Source organism: Chiloscyllium plagiosum, unplaced genomic scaffold (genome assembly GCF_037043375.1).
Source record: "Chiloscyllium plagiosum isolate Xiang-an unplaced genomic scaffold, Cpla_swu_hap1 HiC_scaffold_15, whole genome shotgun sequence".
In the NCBI taxonomy this organism is placed as follows: domain Eukaryota; kingdom Metazoa; phylum Chordata; class Chondrichthyes; order Orectolobiformes; family Hemiscylliidae; genus Chiloscyllium; species Chiloscyllium plagiosum.
Window position 1 is genome coordinate 37697048 of NW_028270153.1, and position 19686 is coordinate 37716733.

Genomic DNA, 19686 nt, shown 5'->3' on the forward strand with positions numbered 1-19686 from the left:
AAGTATGAAGGGTAATCTCTGGTGCTTAATCACTGTTGCTATTGAATTTCAGTTCGTAGCCTGACTGAAAGACATGCTCAGAACTGCAGCAGCAATGATTTTGTGAGAACCTTAATTAGTTTTTCAGAGAATAACTCTTTCATGTTTTCTGCTGTTAATTATAAATTATTGCTCATGCTTTTGAAATAATTAGCTTTGAATTTCAATTGTGAATGTTTGTATAAAGAGTGAAGTGACCAACTGTGCTAAAGTAAGTTAAACATTTCAATATTCGATGCTCCTGTATCCAAAGACCATCGACCCTGAGGCATAGGAGTAGAAATTAGGCCATTCAGCCTGTTGAGTCTGCTCCGCCATTCAATCATGGCTGATAGGTTTCTCAACCCCATTCTCCCGCTTTCTCCCATAACCCTTAGACCCCTTGGTACTCAAGAACCTATCTATCTTCGTCTTAAATATACTCAATGACTTGGCCTCCACAGCCTTCTGTGGCAGTAAATTCCATAGATTCACCACTGTCTGGCTGAAGAAGTTTCTCATTATCTTGAACTGAATTAAGGCCGCAAAAAGAATGGAGATGAAAGTCTTCGTGTCAGCTTTCAATTCCTCCTTCTGTAGATGAATACAGATTTCCCTGTTTGCTTCAGATACTGTACTTTATTTCCTCCTCCAATAATGAAAATGTCAGCTGATTTTCACTCATTACTTTAATGGCATTGTCCTTTGCATTACAACTGTTGAAGGTAAACAGTTTTCTGCTTGGATGTCTCAATTTGGCCTATATCACCTTGTGCAGTCAGATGAACCTGAAATGTAATGTTAACAGGTATATTTCATTTATCATTGAATATGTTTCAAATTGTGAAATGTTTTTCCTTTGTACTTCATTTGGATGTGTTTTGCAGTCACCATGAGGTATTTCCTCCTGTGCATAGAAAGACGATATTTGAATGAATGAAAAGTGAAATTTTGTTTCTGCCTTCTGAAAGAACCTTGTCTGGCTCTGGACCAAATTCAATATAAAAAAAGCCTCAACTGTTTAAGAATTAGGCACTTGTCAGAACTTATGAATTGTGCCAAAGGAACTCTTGCGTTTATGTACTTTAGCTGACAGCTAGCTCTCAGAAAGGAACTTGCAGCTTTAAAAAAAAGTTATAACTACAGTAACTCACCTATTGATTGAGGGCCTTTACAAAACCAAACTTATTGTGCAAGTTTTGTCTAAAACATCAATTAAGATTGGTTTTTGAGTTGTTTAGACTAACTTTTTATTTATGAACCGTTTGTAATCTATTTAATACATTGAGGTGTCTATAAATTGTACACTTTTTATCAGATCATATCTGTCAACATTCAAAATGGAGTTTTGTTTTGCTATATACTAAAAATGTGCATATAAGCATACTTATGTCATTCACATGCACTGGAGATAACTACTTGCCTATGTTTTATGTTAATTGTATGAAATATTTGGCACTGTATGATTTTGTTTTCCAGTGAGTTTGTTTCCTGGCTGATGGACATAGGAGAGATCAGTAAAGCTGAGGAAGGCGTGAATCTGGGTCAAGCCTTGCTTGAGAATGGCATCATTCATCATGGTGAGTCAATTCATGAAAATATTTAAAATGCATTGCAAAGGAAAGCTGTTGTATTCATCTACGTCCGAGGCAGCTGTTAATGATGTGCCTTGAAATTATCCATCTCAAATGAACTGGACAAATGTACTGGCACTGACTGAATACAGCTTCACTTAAAGGGGAAGCTTATTAACTCCAGTTGTCAGACTTGCTTGTTATAAATCACACAGAAATTGCACTTTCATCAGAAAATGGAATGCTTTTTTCAGTCTCAGCAAAATGCAATGTCTGTTGAATATCTTTTCATAGTGCAGAATCATGCACAGTACTATTTGTGAACATACACGCCTTGTACAGTGTCATGAGTACATTTTTCTTCACCTCCCAATGCTTATGTAGACAAATGCATTTAATGCAGGGTCACACATGTGCCTTGCAGTTTTAACCTAATCCAAATGATGGGATGTTGGCTGTGTCTGTTGATCATATTTGTACACAATGCCCAATTTTACTTTGCATTGACTTCAAGTTAAGAGTTAGAGTCCATGTTATGTCTTTGCTTGTCACTGAAGTTGATGTTTTTTAACTGATGTGAACAGTGCAGACTCTTTGAGGAATACAGATCGTCAAGCCTGTATCTAGTGATTGCCTAGAGTGCATAAACAGTTGCTTATACTCCTGTAAAAAGCCATACAATGTAATAGAACAGGGCATTATTGATCCAGCTCAGACCATACTAACACCTTGGATATAGGGTTGAAAAATAATTTGAGAGCTAAATATTCTCCACGACAGTCTGGAATTTAGAATTACATATCTCTTGCTATTGATAGCCCTGATTGATTCAAAAATATTCTACAGTACTACATAACTCCCTGTTCAGATTTCAAATTTATTTAGCAGTAGGGAAGGGGACTACAATTATAGGTTGTTAAAAAAATTTATTAAGTTGTTGGGGCGGGGGGTCGCTTAGACAAAACTTGAGAAAATGACAACTTGATGTTTAAACCAAGAAGGCAAAGGAAATGATGTAATTCGAGCAGAATACCAACTCTCTCAATGATATAATGGAATAAAAATGAAGTCAAAATTATAACTTTTGAGGAATTGATGAAGGAATTGAGTTCCTGATTATTTTCTGCAATTTGATTTCCTAAAAATTTAAATTTAAAGTCAAGGTTAGGTTGTTCTCTTTCTGAGCGTCTTTAGAACTCTCTTCCTGAAAATGTGCAGAGTCAATGAATATTTTTAAGGCAGAGGCAAATTCTTGTTAAGAAGATGAAATGTTATCTGGGTTCGCAAGAATGCAGGTTGAAGGTTGCAATCAGATCAACGAAGATCTTATTGAATAGTGACGCAGATCAGGAGCTGAATTATTTATTCCTGCTCCTCATACATGTCTTTGTAAAAAAAAATCTGCAGCTGGTAAAATAGCATCTGATCTGGTGATAAGCTGTTATTGCCTTTTGGCCATGTTTCCTATTTAAGACTGATGATAATGCTGTTGTTCTCAAGAGGTTGTTAACCTGTGAATTTCTCTTTGCCAGAGAGGGTGTGAACACAGGGCTGTTGAATATTTTTATGGCTGTGTTAGATGGTCTCTTGATTGACAAGGGAGTAAAAGGGTAGACTGAAAAGTGAAGTTGATGCTCCAATGATATCAGCCAAATGCCCCAGTTCTTATGCTTGTTCATCTGTTCATATGTCTATCTCAAAGCTGTACATATTCATTGCAGTATGTACTCACTCTATCTCCTTCCTTTCAGTGCTTAGGCTATTGAAGCTAAGGCAGACCTATTTAATTTGTCCTTTGCTGAGGCAGAGGTGCCTCAAATCAAGCCAAGTTCAATCACTGGTGATGAAACATTGGCCCAAATCTTCTCGTCTGCAGATAGCAATTTCCCTGCCTCTGTGACCCTCTGCAAGTGTGTCTGACTCTGAACTGAAGTTGGAGACATGGGATGATTTGTGAAGATTGCTTGGATAGTTAACCCAGGAGATGTTGAACAATTTAAAAGCTGGGAGATCATATCTGACTGCTCCCTCCCATTTCCCTAACTTTCTCTAGCCCAACTTGATTGGACCTGCTCACCTCCTTAACCCTTATTCGACCTCACCCACTCAGGATCTAGTGTGGCATAACCATGGTTCTGTACAAGTTTAATAAAATTACTGCTTTTCAGTTCTATCCCTCTGGAATGAACCTCAGTGCTTTGTATGCTTTTTAATGTCCTTATTAATCAGTCATTCATGCATATGCACTTTGAGATCCCTTTTCTCATTTACCCATTTAGATTCCTATTATCCAAGAAGTTCACAACCTCCTTGTCCTTCCTATTGAAATGGGCCACCTCACACTTGGCCCCATTAGGAACTTAGTTTATATTTTTGTGAATTCTTAAAATGTAGCAGCAGAGTTTAACTGTTGTTTCAAGAAATTCATGTCGTTAATACGTTAGTATTCCACTTTTAAAGTAGTTTATATTACAAGTCTTTACGCAGCTCTTACTTTGATTCCTCATGGACATTTCTATTTTTCAGTTTCCGACAAACACCATTTCAAAAATGAGATGGTACTCTACAGGTTTCGGTATGACGATGGAACCTATAAACCTCGAAGTGAGATGGAAGATATCATGTCGAAGGTATTGCTCTTTTACTGTGGATTCACTCTAGTTGAATTGACTTTCTTAGCTTGTGGCAATTGCATTGTGTGTTGCAGGAACTTGTAAAATAATTCCATTTGGCAAACATTGGATAGAGAGTAATAACATTTCTGAATATTACTCAGGGAAGCATGCATTAATTTTGCGTATCAATGATATTACACTTTTCTTGGCAGGGTGTAAGGTTGTACTGTCGATTACATTGCCTCTTCACTCCTGTGGTCAAGTAAGTTGTAACTCTTTTCCAGTGATATTGTTTTGACTTCATGAACATCTATCAGTCATGGAGTGAAAGAAAATAACAGCCTCTATTTTAAATGATATTATTGTATTTTCTAAGATATCATTGTATTTTATTTCACATTTTCAGCATCCTCAACACTTGCTTTTATCATTGTGTATGATTGATTAACTTTCCAATTTCAGTCTTGTTTTGGTGTTTAAAGACGTTTCAAAATTGGGTGAATTTCTTTTCATCTGTGCGTTATACTTGTGCATGAAGGTGAAACTTGAAAATGTCTTGATGTAATGGAGCATTTATTTGAGTAGAATTTAGTGCATTGGTATTTATCAGTGCAGAAAAATGTGTTGCTGGAAAAGCGCAGCAGGTCAGGCACCATCCAAGGAGCAGGAGAATCGACGTTTCGGGCATTAGCCCTTCTTCAGGAATGCCTCATTCCTGAAGAAGGGCTAATGCCCGAAATATCGATTCTCCTGCTCCTTGGATGGTGCCTGACCTGCTGCGCTTTTCCAGCAACACATTTTCAGCTCTGATCTCCAGCATCTGCAGTCCTCACATTCTCCTCATTATTTATCAATGCACTTGATAATTTCTCCAAATTCCAAATGTAATTAAAATACTGACTGTTAGCAGCCTTTATGATTTTGACTGTATCACCCAAGTGTGTTATCCTTTTTGCAATTCATAAAAAACTGAACTTGCTCCTGAAGCTCCTACATAATCAACTTTCATCCAATTTGGCAAAGTATTTTCTCTTATGAATTGTTTTGTTTCTTTATAAGCATGGGATGTCAAAAATACACTATTGCAATGACATGAATAGGTTTTCTATGAATTAAACAATGATTTTCTCAAAAGTACAGTTTTGTGAATTAGGGGCCAACAGAAGACACTGATAAATGAAACTAAATCAGCTATGTTCCATGTTTAAGAGATTAAAGCCTACATATGCTGAACTATAGCACTGTTGATTGTGCAAATTACATGACAAATTCAAAGGTGAAAGTAGTTGTGTGTCATACTCAAACTTTTCATTTGGTAATGCCCTTTCATTAAGCAGGATCTATAGTTTAGTAACAGGAGGTTTCACTGTTCCTTTTGCCATGTTACCTCCACGTGTTGTTCAATAGTTTTATTTCATTAGCAAGGGAAATAAACGTTACTCCATAATATATAAACGCAGAGTTTAATGATGCTGAAAAGATGTTATCATTGGCATGAATTCTCTAAATATGTTTTCTTCAAATACATTTGACACTTTTCGTTCCCTGAAGTTTTAATGAAAAATGGCAGCTGTTTTTGATCACGTTATTTGAATTTCCAAAATTTAATTTTCATATTGGATCTAAGTCAAATGATTGTAGGAATAGAGTATTAACTGAAAATTGGAGCCTTGAAGAAATAAAACTTTTATATCTCTACTTTATTTGACTTTTCTGTTGACATATCAGCACATTTTGTACTGTGATTTCTAACAGATTTAAAACTTGCTGTTTGGTATTAATTCAATAACTTGTAATTTCTTGTGTGTTGAAACATGTGAAGTTTTGGATCTTGCAAACAATTTCAAGTGCATTAATAGTTAAAGCATGTCAATTTCTTTTCAATTTAAAGGAAAACTTATTAGTTAACACTGGTGAACAAAATGCCTGTACTAATGTATGAAAAATCATGTTTTGCATTAAATACAGAGACCGAGATCATCACCTGAAAACCTACAAGTCTGTGGTGCCAGCAAGCAAGTTGATCGATTGGCTGCTAATGCAGGTCAGGAATACTTGAGAGATGACAGGGTAGATATGCTGTTCCAATCTGTTTATTGTTTATTTCTTGTCCCATTTCAGCATGCTGGTGACTGAAGTATTGTGCACAATAAAATAATTCAGATTGTAATCCATAAAGACTCGCATTTTGGCACACTGTCGCTGTTAAATAATGAGACACAAGCTCACGTTTACAGTAAGGTGTGAAACTTAACTAGTGCGTACTGGGAAAGCTATACAACAACAAGTTTAATGGCACAACCGTTGCCCAAGGAGAACAGTTGAAACCAGGGAATCTTAGCCCATAATTTTTGGGTTTTTTCTTTTCCTTTTTCTCTTTTTAATCCAGTCCTTCTCTTCCCCTAATGCTTTGTTCTTAATTTTAGTTCATCTTCGTTGTTTCTTTTTTAATACTAAAATCTCATTCCTTGATGCCATAGACTGTTGAGAGATTGTTCAGCAAAGTTCTAGATGTCACATTATGTGTTTGTAGTTTTAGAAGTTGGCTTTGGAATTTGCATTTATCCCCCCTAAATTGCCAGTTGTGAACAGCTTGACACACACTGGAGTGTTTTGACAATATATGGGGTGTTGGAGTTGTTGAGGATGAGTTGTCTTGAAAAACTTATAATTGTAAGAAAGTTGCCTCCAGTAAAATTCATAGATAAAATATTTTTTAATTTCTTGCATTTTTTCTAGAATCATGATCGCTTACAACTTTGTAGAATTATACCCTGCAAATTATTGTATTCTGAAAGCCAAAGGAATGCAGCACTCATTGAGTGTCTTTACAGATTTGATTCTGCACCACTGGATGCTGATCGTGGTGGATCACAAGTGTTGAGTGCATATATTAATTTAATTTGCTATCAGTTTGATCCCACAGGACCTGGCAACCCTTTGTAACCAGTTGGTTGCAAATATTTTTTTTGCCTTTGCCACTTCTTCCACTGTACATTCTTCAGCAGTGAGATGGGCAGTAGTCACTTCCAACTTTCAGGCAATGCAGATCCATTCCTGTCATCACGAGAGGCCAGGGTAAACTTTTCACATTTACCCCTTTTCATTTTTGGCTAGTAACCTCTCCGAGACAGCATGACTGAAATCTGGAAATTATTATGAGCCTGACCTCTCAGAAAAGTCTGAGTTTGGTTGACTTACGGTACAGCTTTTATTACGTTTTTCTGCAGTTTGCAGAGGTACTTGTGTACCTACCAGCATTTTAAATGTTAGTGACTCTTACCTCACTTAAGATAACTTAGCACACACTGTTGTTAATATAAAAGCATATATACAGGGAGTTTTTGCTGTGTCATAGGTATTTCAGTGATAAATCAAATGACTACCACATTGTCGAGTCCCAATATACTTCAAGCTGCTTTTTACAAAAAATTTAGAACATTAGTAATCATTGCACATCTGGGGAGCAGTGCTTTCAATTGCAGTCCAATATTTTAACTGCACTCCAGTTCTGTCATGACATTTGAAGGGATAAAGTATGAAAGAAAAAATCGAGAACTGTCTCCGCTTTTTCTAACTTGATGTTGTCAAAAACATGAATTATCCTTTTACATGTGGTGACCAATGTTAACAATAGCCAAATGCGATATTTGTGCCCTGTTTTAGTTTTCAATGAATTTCTGATGACTTCAGGGAATAGATGCTGATAACATCCTCCAAATAGTCTGTGTATCTTTTTTTTGAACTATTTACTGATAAGATATTGACTTCATGTTCCAATAAGGGCTGCTTGTGGTACTTCTGTAAAACTTGGTGTCTACTTTAAAAATAACCCTTGCATCAGAAACCAAAATGTAAGTCAGCTGTTTTATCTGAAGTCATTTGTTTATGGCTGATACTATGGTTGTAAGTGAACTTTAGATAATTGTCTCCAGACATGTTCTTTGTTGTCCTAGCTTCCTTTGTGAGTATTCATAGCTTGAGATTTGCTATTTTGAAAATATCAATGGAGACTCTTGCCATTTTCATTGAGATTATTGTTTGTAACAAAGAGCACCTTCTAAATTTAGACTTGCAATCACAAGCAGTTGTTTTTGAAAGGAAATCTCTTTTTAGGTGTAAAAATGTCTTTTTGTTGCTAGGGCGACTGTCAGACCAGAGAGGAAGCGGTCACACTTGGCGTGGGACTGTGTAATAATGGCTTCATGCATCATGGTAATCAATCACAGTAACAAAAAAACTTACTTCAAATGTAATTTCAGTGTGATAGCTGTGAATTATTCATAATTAAGTTGGAAGTTAGTACTTCAAGGTGCCCTGCAGTCAGTTTTGTTCTTTGCCAAATTTTAAAATATTTCATAATTTGATCATGCAACACTACTCCCTCCATTCCAAAAAAAACAAAATGAGTTACAAAAAGAGAAAATGCTGGCAAAACTCAGCAGGTCTGGCAGCATCTGCAGGGAGAAAGCAAGCTTAATATTTTAAGTCTGATGGTCATTCATCTGAACCTCTGAAGTGGGCAGACCTGCTGGGTATCACCAGCAGTTCCTGTTTTTGTTTCAGATCTTCAGCATCTGCTGCTGTTTGTTTTATAACAAAATCAGTTAGTTGGATAATATCAATCACAAAAATTACTGTCCAGTTGACCTCCACGGTTGTGCAGAAGAACTCTGGTGAGGGGGTGGGGGGAATGGGGAAAATTCGGTTGGGATCTTGTGTCTTTTCCTTCCCCTCTTCCTCCTAAGCATGTCTAATTATATTCTCAAAATGTTCAAACCCAATGTTCTTTTAGGAGCTCAGGAAACAGTATTGCTTTTGGAAGCATTCAGTAAAGTTGCAGAATGAGTGTTAAATAACTCTTTGTTACTGGTTTTGCTTCCAGACATTTCTAATTTCTCTGGTCACGCATTTGAGCTGTTAGGTTAATTACAGCCACTAGCTTGACTGGAAATTTTAAAAAAAATTTACACCTTCCTTTATTTAATAATAGGCACTTGGCGCACTTCCTGATTTTTCTGAAATCTGCTATTAGATTTATCTCTCAGGTTGTGCATATTCATTTAAAAATATACATTTTGACTCCATCTCTCCTTAGAATGATGATGATCAGTGAAATTTGTGGTTTGGCAACTATTTGTATTCGCACTTATCTATTATTACTATTTCCTAATTTCTTGAACCATGTTACAATGGCACTATGTATAGTACTAACCTGGTCAAACTATAATTCTGCAATAGGTAATCATATTGACTATTATTAATAACATTGAAATATCCCTTCACCATTTGACCAAAATTTGACTTGACCTAACAATAAATTGGCCAGCTGGAAGGAAAACTGCATATTTGAAGTCCCACAGAAAAATGTTATTGATGCTTCTCGATTGTAAACAATTGCCATTTATCAAATTTTTGTGGTCAAATATTTCATTTTATGTTTGGCAAACAACTGACTCATTTTGTAGGGGTGAATTTGATGTTAAGTCAAAGACAAACAGATTCATTTTTAGTTTAAAATGAACTGGATACCAATGCAACAATTTTTTGCCTTGTCACAGACACCTTCTAAGTTAATCTTCATTTGTTGCTGTAGTTCGCAATGAAGAGAAACTTGTTGACAAATGAATTTTTAATGTTATTTGTAATGAATATTAGATTTTTACTCCGTTTTCTTCGTTGGTAAGATTTTGAATTTACAGATGCTAAAACTTTACTGAAGTCAACAAAAAATGTAATTGTGTGTCAATATATTAACCATAATTTTGAGAAGATGTTTTTGTATGGTATATGTGTTTTTTCTTTTGCTGTGCTTGACATGAATTTTAACTTTTATCAGTGCTAGAGAAAAGTGAATTCAAGGATGAGTCCCAATTTTTTCGCCTTTATGCTGATGAAGAAATGGAAGGGACCAGCTCCAAAAGCAAACAGTTGCGGAATGACTTCAGATTGGTTGAAAACATTGTTGTTAAATCCCTTTTGGTAAGCAAATAGTGCTGCTTTTCACATTAGAAGTGGGAGCCTTTCCATGGTGTTATACAAATTTTGCAGAACATGGATTGCAGAAATTTGAGTGAAATGCTTTATTCAAATTAGGTTAATAAATGGAATGTTAATTTATTCAATATTTTGTAGGTGCATAAATTTTGACTTTGAATTTTAACACAATCTAAGATTGTAAAAATGACAAGCACATTTTAGCTGCCTTTCATTTGGTTAGATGGAAAGCTAATGGACATATATCTTTCATCTCTTGATTTGTGTTTAAATGAGAACTTATGAATCCTTGCCGTTCTTTTCCCCCCTGGTAAGTTGAATCCTTTTGATTTTTCTTTCACATTACAATGCCTTTCTGTTCCTTCCCTTCCTGCATTGCGCCACTTTTCACAGTGAACAGACTAATAATCTTTTCTTTCTCTTTAACTCTTTCGCACTGGCAGTTCTTTTTCTCTCTAGTATTTTCTCTTTTACTTTTCCTCTCTGGTGTATGCAGTTTGTCTTTCTCTTGCACTTTTTCTCACTTCCCTGCTCTCTTCCATGTGCTCTTATTTTCTGTGTCTCTGGTGTGCACGCTATCTCACACCCTGTCTTGCTCACTCATTTTTATCGTTCTCTGGTAGGCCTTTTTTCTCTTGCCTCTCATTTTCTGGCTCAGTGGCACTCTGTCTGGCTCTCTCTTTTTCTCTCTCTCTGGCACTCCTTTCTTCCTGTCTCTGATTTTTTTCACTCTGGTGTTCTTTTTATCTCTCTGGCACTTTTTTTTGTGTCTCTCGTGCACGGTCTCTCTCTTTCTCTTCTCCACAACCCCCCTCCCCCCTCCTCTCTCTCAATGGTGGCATAATGACTATCTGGCCAGCAGAAACGCCAAGCCCTTATTCTTAAAGGGACCTCAGCACAGTACATAATATTGATTCTTTCTCCCCCATTCTCCCATAAGCACATGACAATGGTATTCTGAAGGAAAATGTGAACAATTCAGGATCATAGTAAAGGCCAAAATGCACATCATTTTTGGTCTTGAAGAGATCATGGTCTTCCAGAAAGCAATGATAGTGTTCTTTATCTAGGGGTATTGGTCTTGATGTGCAGTATAGCAAATGGGGTTATTATGGTCAGCTTTACCATGACTGAGCGACTGTTGGAATATATTTTTGTTGAATGATTTGCTCATAGATTTTATTGCTCACTGAACTATGGCTACAAATATAAGACATAATCAAAGATTTCACAGGCTTTCAACATTTGTCTCTATTCCTTGGTTTACCTGAAAATACTATTTGCGTATTTGGTGTTGCATGCTCCCTTTCTTTGTCAAAATCTATTGAGGACTGTTTCAAGGTACATAAATTAATGTTTATTCCAACATTGCATGCAGTATTCGTTTTTAAATCTGTTCTGCTCATTGAGGCAATGACTGATGCTGGAGTAATACTCCACAAGCTTCATCCCTGATGAGGCATTATTACTTAGTCATTGTGCAGCAATTCCATGTGAATTGGATAATTACCTCCCTCTGTATTTCCACCTTGAGTTGCATACTTCCAGTAGTGATCGGTGTTTAGGACAAGGACATTGTAATTCCTTCTCTACTCTAAGGGCAACACAGAGAGGCTCAGTGGTTAGCACTGCTGCCTTACGACACCAGGGTCCCAGGTTCGATTCCAGCCTCGGGTGACTGTCTGTGTGGAGTTTGCATGGGTTTCCTCCGAGTACTCTGGTTTCCTCCCACAGTCCAAAGATGTGCAGATCAGGTGAATTAGCCATGCTAAATTACCCATAGTGTTAGGTGCATTAGTCAGAGGGAGATGGGTCTGGGTGGGTTACACTTTGGAGGATTGGTGTGGACTGGTTGGGCTGAAGGGCCTGTTTTCACACTGTAGGGAATCTAATCTAAACCTCTGCCCAAACAACGATGAACCAGATGTAACGTGTTTCCTACAATGAGCATACCCATTGGAAATATAGCAGCTGTTCATAGATAACAGATTAAAACCTGAGAATTTCCTGGTCTTTGTGTTAATCATGTAATTGTTCACTGAGCCAACAGGAAGACTTTTATGATGTTTTCCAAATGTATACATAAATCAAAATATGGAGTAGTGAACCAAATCTCATATGCTGTTATGGTTAGATGGGTCGGAAGGTATGAATTTCCAACTAAGGTTGAAAACTGACTGATCAAGAAGCTCTGCCCCTGATGTACCAGCCCAGAAACAAAAATGATCTTGCCCATTATTGACAAAATGGTCATCATAGTTGTCAGTGGACAAATGGTTTACTGGACCTGTGTATTTGGCTTTATTGATGATCAAGTATATTCGTAATTTGATTGATTGGGTTTATACTGGATTGTGATGATCTGTGAGATTTGAGTTGTACTTCATTCACTCCCACATTGTTACAGGCACTTAAAATGAATATAACATGCTGTATGGATAGAGACATTTGTGGTGAGATTTTAAACCGTACATGATTTTTCTTTGTGTTACAATGACAATTTTTAAAAATTAATATTCCTTGCAATTTCCAGGTAACTTCACTTGGGGGTGAGAAACATTTACTCATCTAACCAGACCTGAAATAAAAAGCGAGCCCAGTGTTCACCACACAATGACTATCAATTGTTTTCAAATCCCATCTGAGTCACCAATGTGCTTTCTTCAGAATAGCCATACCAGACTTGAAACATTAACTCTGTTTCTCTCTCCATGGATGCTGCCAGACCTGCTGAGTTTCTCCAGCAATTTTTGTGTTTGATTCAGATTTCCAGCATCCTAAATATTTTACTTTGAACCTTGCCACGATTGATAGGTGTGCTAACAGCTGCACAGCTTCCACGCACATCCCCACCACATTTACTCTGCTTTGCTCCTTTATGACACTCCTTAAAGCCTACCTTTTTGACCTAGGTTTGGCTATCTGATCTAACATTTCCTTATATTTAAGTATAGAGTCATGGAGACGTTCAGGTTGGAAACAGACCCTTTGGTTCAACTCGTCCGTGCCAGCGAGATATCTTATACTAATCTAGTCCCATTTATCAGCATTTGGCCCATAACCCTCTGAACCCTTCCTATTCATATACCCATCCAGATGCCTTTTAAATGTTGAAATTGTACCAGCCTCCACCGCTTCCTCTGGCAGCTCATTCCATACATGCACCACCCTCAGCGTGAAGACGTTGCCCCTTAGGTCCCTTTTAAATTTTTCCCCTTTTACCCTGAGCCTGTGCCCTCTAGTTCTGGACTGCCCCACCCTAGGGAAAAGACCTTGTCTATTTACCCTATCCATGCCCCTTACGATTTCATAAACTTCTATAAGGTCACCCCTCATCTTCCGATGCTCAAAGGAAAACAGCCCCAGCCTATTCAGCTTCTCCCTATAGCTCAAATCCACCAACCCTGGCAACATCCATGTAAATCTTTCTTGAACCCTTTCAAGTTTCACAATATCTTTTCTATAGGAGGGACAACAGAATTACACACGATATTCCAACAGTGGCCTAACCAATGTCCTGTACCACTGTAGCATGACCTCCCAACCCCTCTACTCAATACTCTGTCCAATAAAGGAAAGCATGCCAAAAGCCGCCTTCACTATCCTATCTACCTGTGACTCAATTTTCAAGGAGCCATGAACCTGCACTCAAAGGTCTGTTTGTTCAGCAGCACTCCCTAGGACCTTACCATTAAGCGCATGTCCTATTCTGATTTGCCTTTCCAAATGCAGCATCTCACATTTATCTAAATTAAACTCCATCTGCCACTCCTCAGCCCATTGTCCCCTCTGATCAAGATCCTGTCGTACTCTGAGGTAACCTTCTTTGCTGTCCACTGCAACTTCAATTTTGATTTAATCTTCAAACTTATGAACCATACTCCTCTGTTCACATCCAAATCATTTATATGAATGATGAAAAGCAGTGGACCCAGCACCGATCCTTGTGGCGCACCACTGGTCACAGGCCTCCAGTCTGAAAAGCAACCCTCCTCCATCATCCTCGGTCTTCTACCTTCAAGCCAGTTCTGTATTCAAATGACTAGTTCTCCCTGTGTTCCATGAAATCTAACCTTACGTACCAGTCTACCATGAGGAACCTTGTTGAACACTTTACTGAAGTCCAGATAGATCACATCCACTGCTCTGCCCTCATCAATCCTCTTCATTACTTTTTCAATCAAGTTTGTGAGACATGATTTCCCAAACACAAATCCATGGTGACTATCCCTAATCAGTCCTTTTCCTTTCCAAATGCATGGAAATCCTGTCCCTCAGGATTCCCTCCAACAACTTGCCCACCACTGATGTCAGGCTCACCAGGCTATATTTCTCTGGCTTTTCCTTACCACCTTTCTTAAATTGTGGCACCACGTTAGCCAACCTCCAGTGTTCTGGCACCTCACCTGTGACTATCGATATACAAATATCTAAGCAAGGGGCTCAGCAATCATTTCCCTAGCTTCCCACAGAGTTCGAGGGTACACCTGATCAGGTTCTGGGGATTTATCCACTTTTATGCGTTAGACATTGATCACTACCTCCTCTGTGATATGGACATTTTTCAAGATGTCACCATCTTTTTCTCCACATTCTATATCTTCCATGTCCTTCTCCATAGTGAACACTGATGCAAAACACTAGTTTAGTATCTCCCTCATCTCCTTTAGCTCCACACATAGCTTGCCTTGCTGATCTGTGAGGGGCCCTATTCTCTCCTTCGTTACCTATTTGTCCTGATCTTGTCGTATAATGCCCTGTCAAATGTCTTTGGATGTTTTATTACATTAACTGTGCTATATTATTGGTTTAGTTATGGATTACTGATATATAGGCTCACGTGAGTAATAGCCATTGGGACAAAGCCTGTAGAAATAGCCATCTTCACTTAAGATGGTTTTGTCCAGGTAGAATATTCTTTTGTAATATCATATAAAGTTTTTAATTGCTTTCAAGCTTCTTCAAATTGTATCTAAAGTTTAGTTTTAATTATTATACCACATCAAAACTGGTCTGGTTTACATGACTTATCATGTTTTGAGCACCGAATAAAACTCCAGAAACCTAATATTTTTTACGACATGGTTCTGAAACACCACTTTAAAGAATTTTTACTGATGTCCATGTCAACATCCTAATATTTTTCTTTGTTTCTTATCATCAGATGCCAGTTCAATTCTCTTCGTCACCTCATAAAACGCTTCAATTTCTTTGGTTACTGAGTTAAATTCTGCAACTAAAACTGTGCATGAGGTGTGGTGGGAGTCCTTTTATAGGGGTGCAATTAGAAATGAGGGCTGTAATACTAAGATAAATCCTGAGGTTGGTGCTATTTTTCACATGAAACATTAAATTTTTCTCAATGGCTCATTTTGGAAGTACTGTAAGTAATTTAAACACTTAATTGTGAAGCCATTTACAATTCACATAGTCCTGTTTGAGTGCTGTTTTGATTTCAGTCTAAAGAGTTCAGCTGACAGAAATGGTGCCTTGGTGAGGTCCAACATCTTTTGGCGGAGATGAATTTGAATTTTCCCCTTTCATTTCATTAACTTAGCATTATCTAGTCTAATAAGCACCATGTAAACATTGTTAATCATAATTAAAAAATCCATCTGGCTCATTTTTCTTTTAGGGAAGGAAAACATTTGATCTGTATGTGACTGGAGATCCACAGCAATGTAGTTAATTCCTAAGTACCAATTGGGAAATTATGATGGAGAATAAATACTATCCATGGGTGATTTTTAAAAAAAGAATGTCACTAATATTAAGTGTTTTGACTTCCAGAAATCATTCAGTGGTCTTCATGGTTCCCACTTAAATTTGAGTACAATATTAGCTCAAATCCAGGAAATCAGATGAATTGTATTTCTGAGTATTGTCAAAAAGTAGCTTAGCCCCAGTGTACTACAATGAATGTGTATTCTTTAGATATTGCCACTTACAATCATGCGAAATAGAAGGATATTCAGCCCATTGAGCCTGCTCTGTCATTCAATAAGATTATGGATGATTGTATTTTGAATTTTGCATTGCCATTTAACCCTGATAACCAATGATTCCTTAACTAACAAGAACCTATTTCCACTGCTTTCATCTTATTTCTGCGACTTTCCAAGGCAGAGAATTCAAAGTTGTGCAACTCTCTGAGAGAAAGAAAAAGTTCTCCTCATCCCTATCCTGTAAGGGTAACTCCGAATTGTGAAATAGTTTTCCCAGTTCTGGGCTTCCTACAAAATGAAACATTGTTTTCAAGTCCATTTTGTTAAGACCTTTTGGGACCTCATATGCGTGTTCAAATCACCCTTTACTTTCGCATCTCCAGTAAAACCAAGCCCAGCCAGTGCAACCTGCATGTATGAAAACAGCCCAGGTGACAAACTCCCTTGATACTTATACCTTTATTTAAATAAGGAGACCAAAACTGCACACAGTATTTGAAAGGTGATCTCACCAATGCCTTGTATTATGGAAGTATTATATCTTTTTTTTGCTTTTTATCACAAGTTATTCTTTTTGCAGTTCCTTCAACTTTGAAGATAAACTGAATCATCCAAAATGCACAATACTATATTCAATATATATTTCCAAAGGAAGGACAATAAATAAACTGAAAGGCAAGGAATATAGGATAAAGGACTAATGATTATTACAACAATCTCCTATTAGTTTATTACGAACTAGGGCTCTCTAGTCCTAGACTTTCCCCAAAGTGGAAACATTCTCTGTATCTACCCTGCCAAGTTCCCGAAGGGTCTTTATACTTCAATAAGGTTGGCCCTCATTCTTCCAAATTCCAATGAGGACAGACCTAACCTACGTCTCTGCTTGATAAACTTGAACTTAATGCCAATGAGCTGTTATAACTTATTTCCCTAAAGCAGCTAACATTTTTCCTCTGACCAATTGGCCTGTAGTTTTCTGCTTTCCGTGTGTCTCCCTTTTTGAATTACATTTGCTACCTTCCAATTGAATGGGATTTTCCTGTATTGAGCACGTTTTGGAAAATTAAAACCTATGTACCAACAACCTCATAAGACACTTCATTTAAGATGCTGGGGTGAAGTTCATCAGGACTTGGTCACTTATCAGCTCACAGCTCCAACAATTTTATCAGAACCACTTTTCTGGTGACTGTGATTTCCTTGCATTCCTCTCATTAATTTCCTCGTTTGTCACTGTTTCTGAGATGTTACTGCTACCCCCTATAATGAAGATCGATGCAAGATACCTGCTCATTTTATCTGCCATTCACTTATTTTCCACTATTAATTTTAAAGACTCAATTTTTATAGACCAATACACTCTTTTTGTGAACTTCTCTTTGTAAATAAAAAACTCTTACTATCTGTTTTTATATTTCTGGTTTTCTCTTTCACTGTATTTTTTCCCTCTAATAATTTGGTATTCTTTGATTTTTAAAAAAATATATTTTTCCAAATATTTGACCTGTCACTTGTCTTTGCACAATTATTTTCTCTTTCCTTCTTTGTGTTTGATAGTATCTTTAATTGTTGTAGTTAAACCATGAATGGTGGGTCTGTCCAATGGAGTTTTTCTTACTCTTTATAATACATTCTCATATGTCCTCAAAATGTCAGCCATGGCCTCTCTACTGTCCCATTTTAGATCCTAATTTGCCTACTCACTTTAGTGAGTTTTGTTTTCTTGCAGAATTGGGAACAAGTGTAAGCCATTTAGCTAGTCAACCTGTTTTGCCATGGAATGACATATGGCTGATTAGTGACCCAACTTACTTGCCTTTGATCATAGCTCTTTGTGTCATTTGAATAACAAAAGTCTATCAATTTAGCTGTTCTTGCATCAATAGTTGTTTAAGTTGAGAGTTCCAACATTATGCTCCTGTTTTTCACAAATAAATGTTTTCTAAAACACCACTTAGGAAATTTGTCATATTTCAGACTATGTTTTACTTCTGTTATTGTATACATAAGGTGATTTCTCCGGATGTATAACATTAACACTGTTTGAAGTTTGAAAAGTGGAGTTCTACTTTGAGTAAAACGTCATGATGAGCAGATTAGGCATTGCAAGAAAAGCTCAACAGCCTGGATTTGAAGTTTCTCTTTAGGGACAGAAAGTAGATGCTAACGGATTCGTCACAGTCACACCTTGTTAACCCTTTTTATTGACTGACTGTAGTGGACTCACTTTTACTCTTGAGGGAGAGCTCTTTTTCGAGTTTCAAAGTGTTACTGAAAATACATTAAACCAGTTCTGATTTTGAAGTGCTTGGAAATGCTTAGCCATTGCTAGTATAAATTGTCATTATAAGAAGACTGACTGCTCCTCAATGACAACTGACTTTCCAAATTCAAATTTTGAAATCTCACCAGCTTTGCAGTTCTCTCTCCTATTTTAATTGATGTGTATTGATTCTGACTCTGGTGAGGGTTGTAGAATTAATTCTACTTTGTTTCCCTAGATTTTCCCCGAAGAAGACAATTATGGATTCGAAATTGAAGAGAAAAATAAGGTCATTGTGGTGAAATCTGTACAAAGTGGTTCTTCTGCTGAGGTAATTACTGTTTTGCTTGGTTCTGAATTTCAAAACGCCAGCAATGAGCAGAACAGAACAGTCGACTCCTGTTCCTATTTCTTAAAACAAAATGGCCCCAGAGAGGTAGACACCATTACTTGGCATACACAAAAAAAACTTGAAATATTGATCCTCCACATGTCAGTGGAACAAGAGTGCAAGCACTTAAGTATTTGCTAATTTAGGATCTGGATTTTCTGAGTATGTTTCAGTGTTTCGAGCTTGGTATATTGAAAACCTGGTCCCTGAAGATGAGGTGAAGAAGGTGTGGGATGCATAAAACCCAAAAAACTGAACTGAGAGCTCAGATGTTTGTGAGGCTGAGGAGAGCGTAAAGAAAGGAAGTGGTTGAGGATCTACAAGTCCGCTCCAGAACATTGGGTGAACTGTTGGTTTAGGATGGGGTATCACACAGGGACAGATGAAGCCAAGGAAAAATTAGAAAACTAAGATGGAAATTTTAAACCTTGGTGTGGTCAGACTAGAGGCCAATGTAATTCAGCAAACATGGAGGGTGATTAAATGAGACTTGGTCTAAGTTCAAATGCTTACAGCACACTGTCGATGCACAGAGGTCTATGGAGGGTATGAGCTGTTCTGGATAACTTTGAAATAGACAACTTTGCAGAGAAAACTTGAATGAGAGATTCATCAGCAGACTGTATACACTTGTGAAGATAGACAGTTTTCCATTTAATAATATGTATATATGCTTGTCCCACAAAAGGTTGAATTGGGCTATGGAGGACACATATATGAATGACACTAGTTTACATTTCAGTGGGATATTTATGATACTTCTGGATTACATTATCCAGGTAAATTCTAAGAATGTCAGTCACCATTGTTTTGATGATCATTATGTGGCAGACCCAATTTGTAGCAAGAAGTCAATGTGTTATAAGATAATGGGCTGGAG

General features: G+C 37.2%; 1 protein-coding gene across 1 annotated transcript in view; it reads left to right on the top strand.

Annotated features, from left to right (window-relative positions):
- prex1 (phosphatidylinositol-3,4,5-trisphosphate-dependent Rac exchange factor 1) overlaps nucleotides 1–19686 on the top strand; it is a 224052-nt gene that overhangs the window by 128556 nt on the left and 75810 nt on the right. Inside the window, exons 11-17 of the mRNA XM_043710358.2 lie at nucleotides 1498–1598; nucleotides 4119–4222; nucleotides 4420–4469; nucleotides 6176–6251; nucleotides 8350–8422; nucleotides 10047–10189; nucleotides 18654–18746. Coding sequence (XP_043566293.2) covers nucleotides 1498–1598; nucleotides 4119–4222; nucleotides 4420–4469; nucleotides 6176–6251; nucleotides 8350–8422; nucleotides 10047–10189; nucleotides 18654–18746 — 640 coding nt within the window. The remainder of the gene's footprint in view (nucleotides 1–1497; nucleotides 1599–4118; nucleotides 4223–4419; nucleotides 4470–6175; nucleotides 6252–8349; nucleotides 8423–10046; nucleotides 10190–18653; nucleotides 18747–19686) is intronic.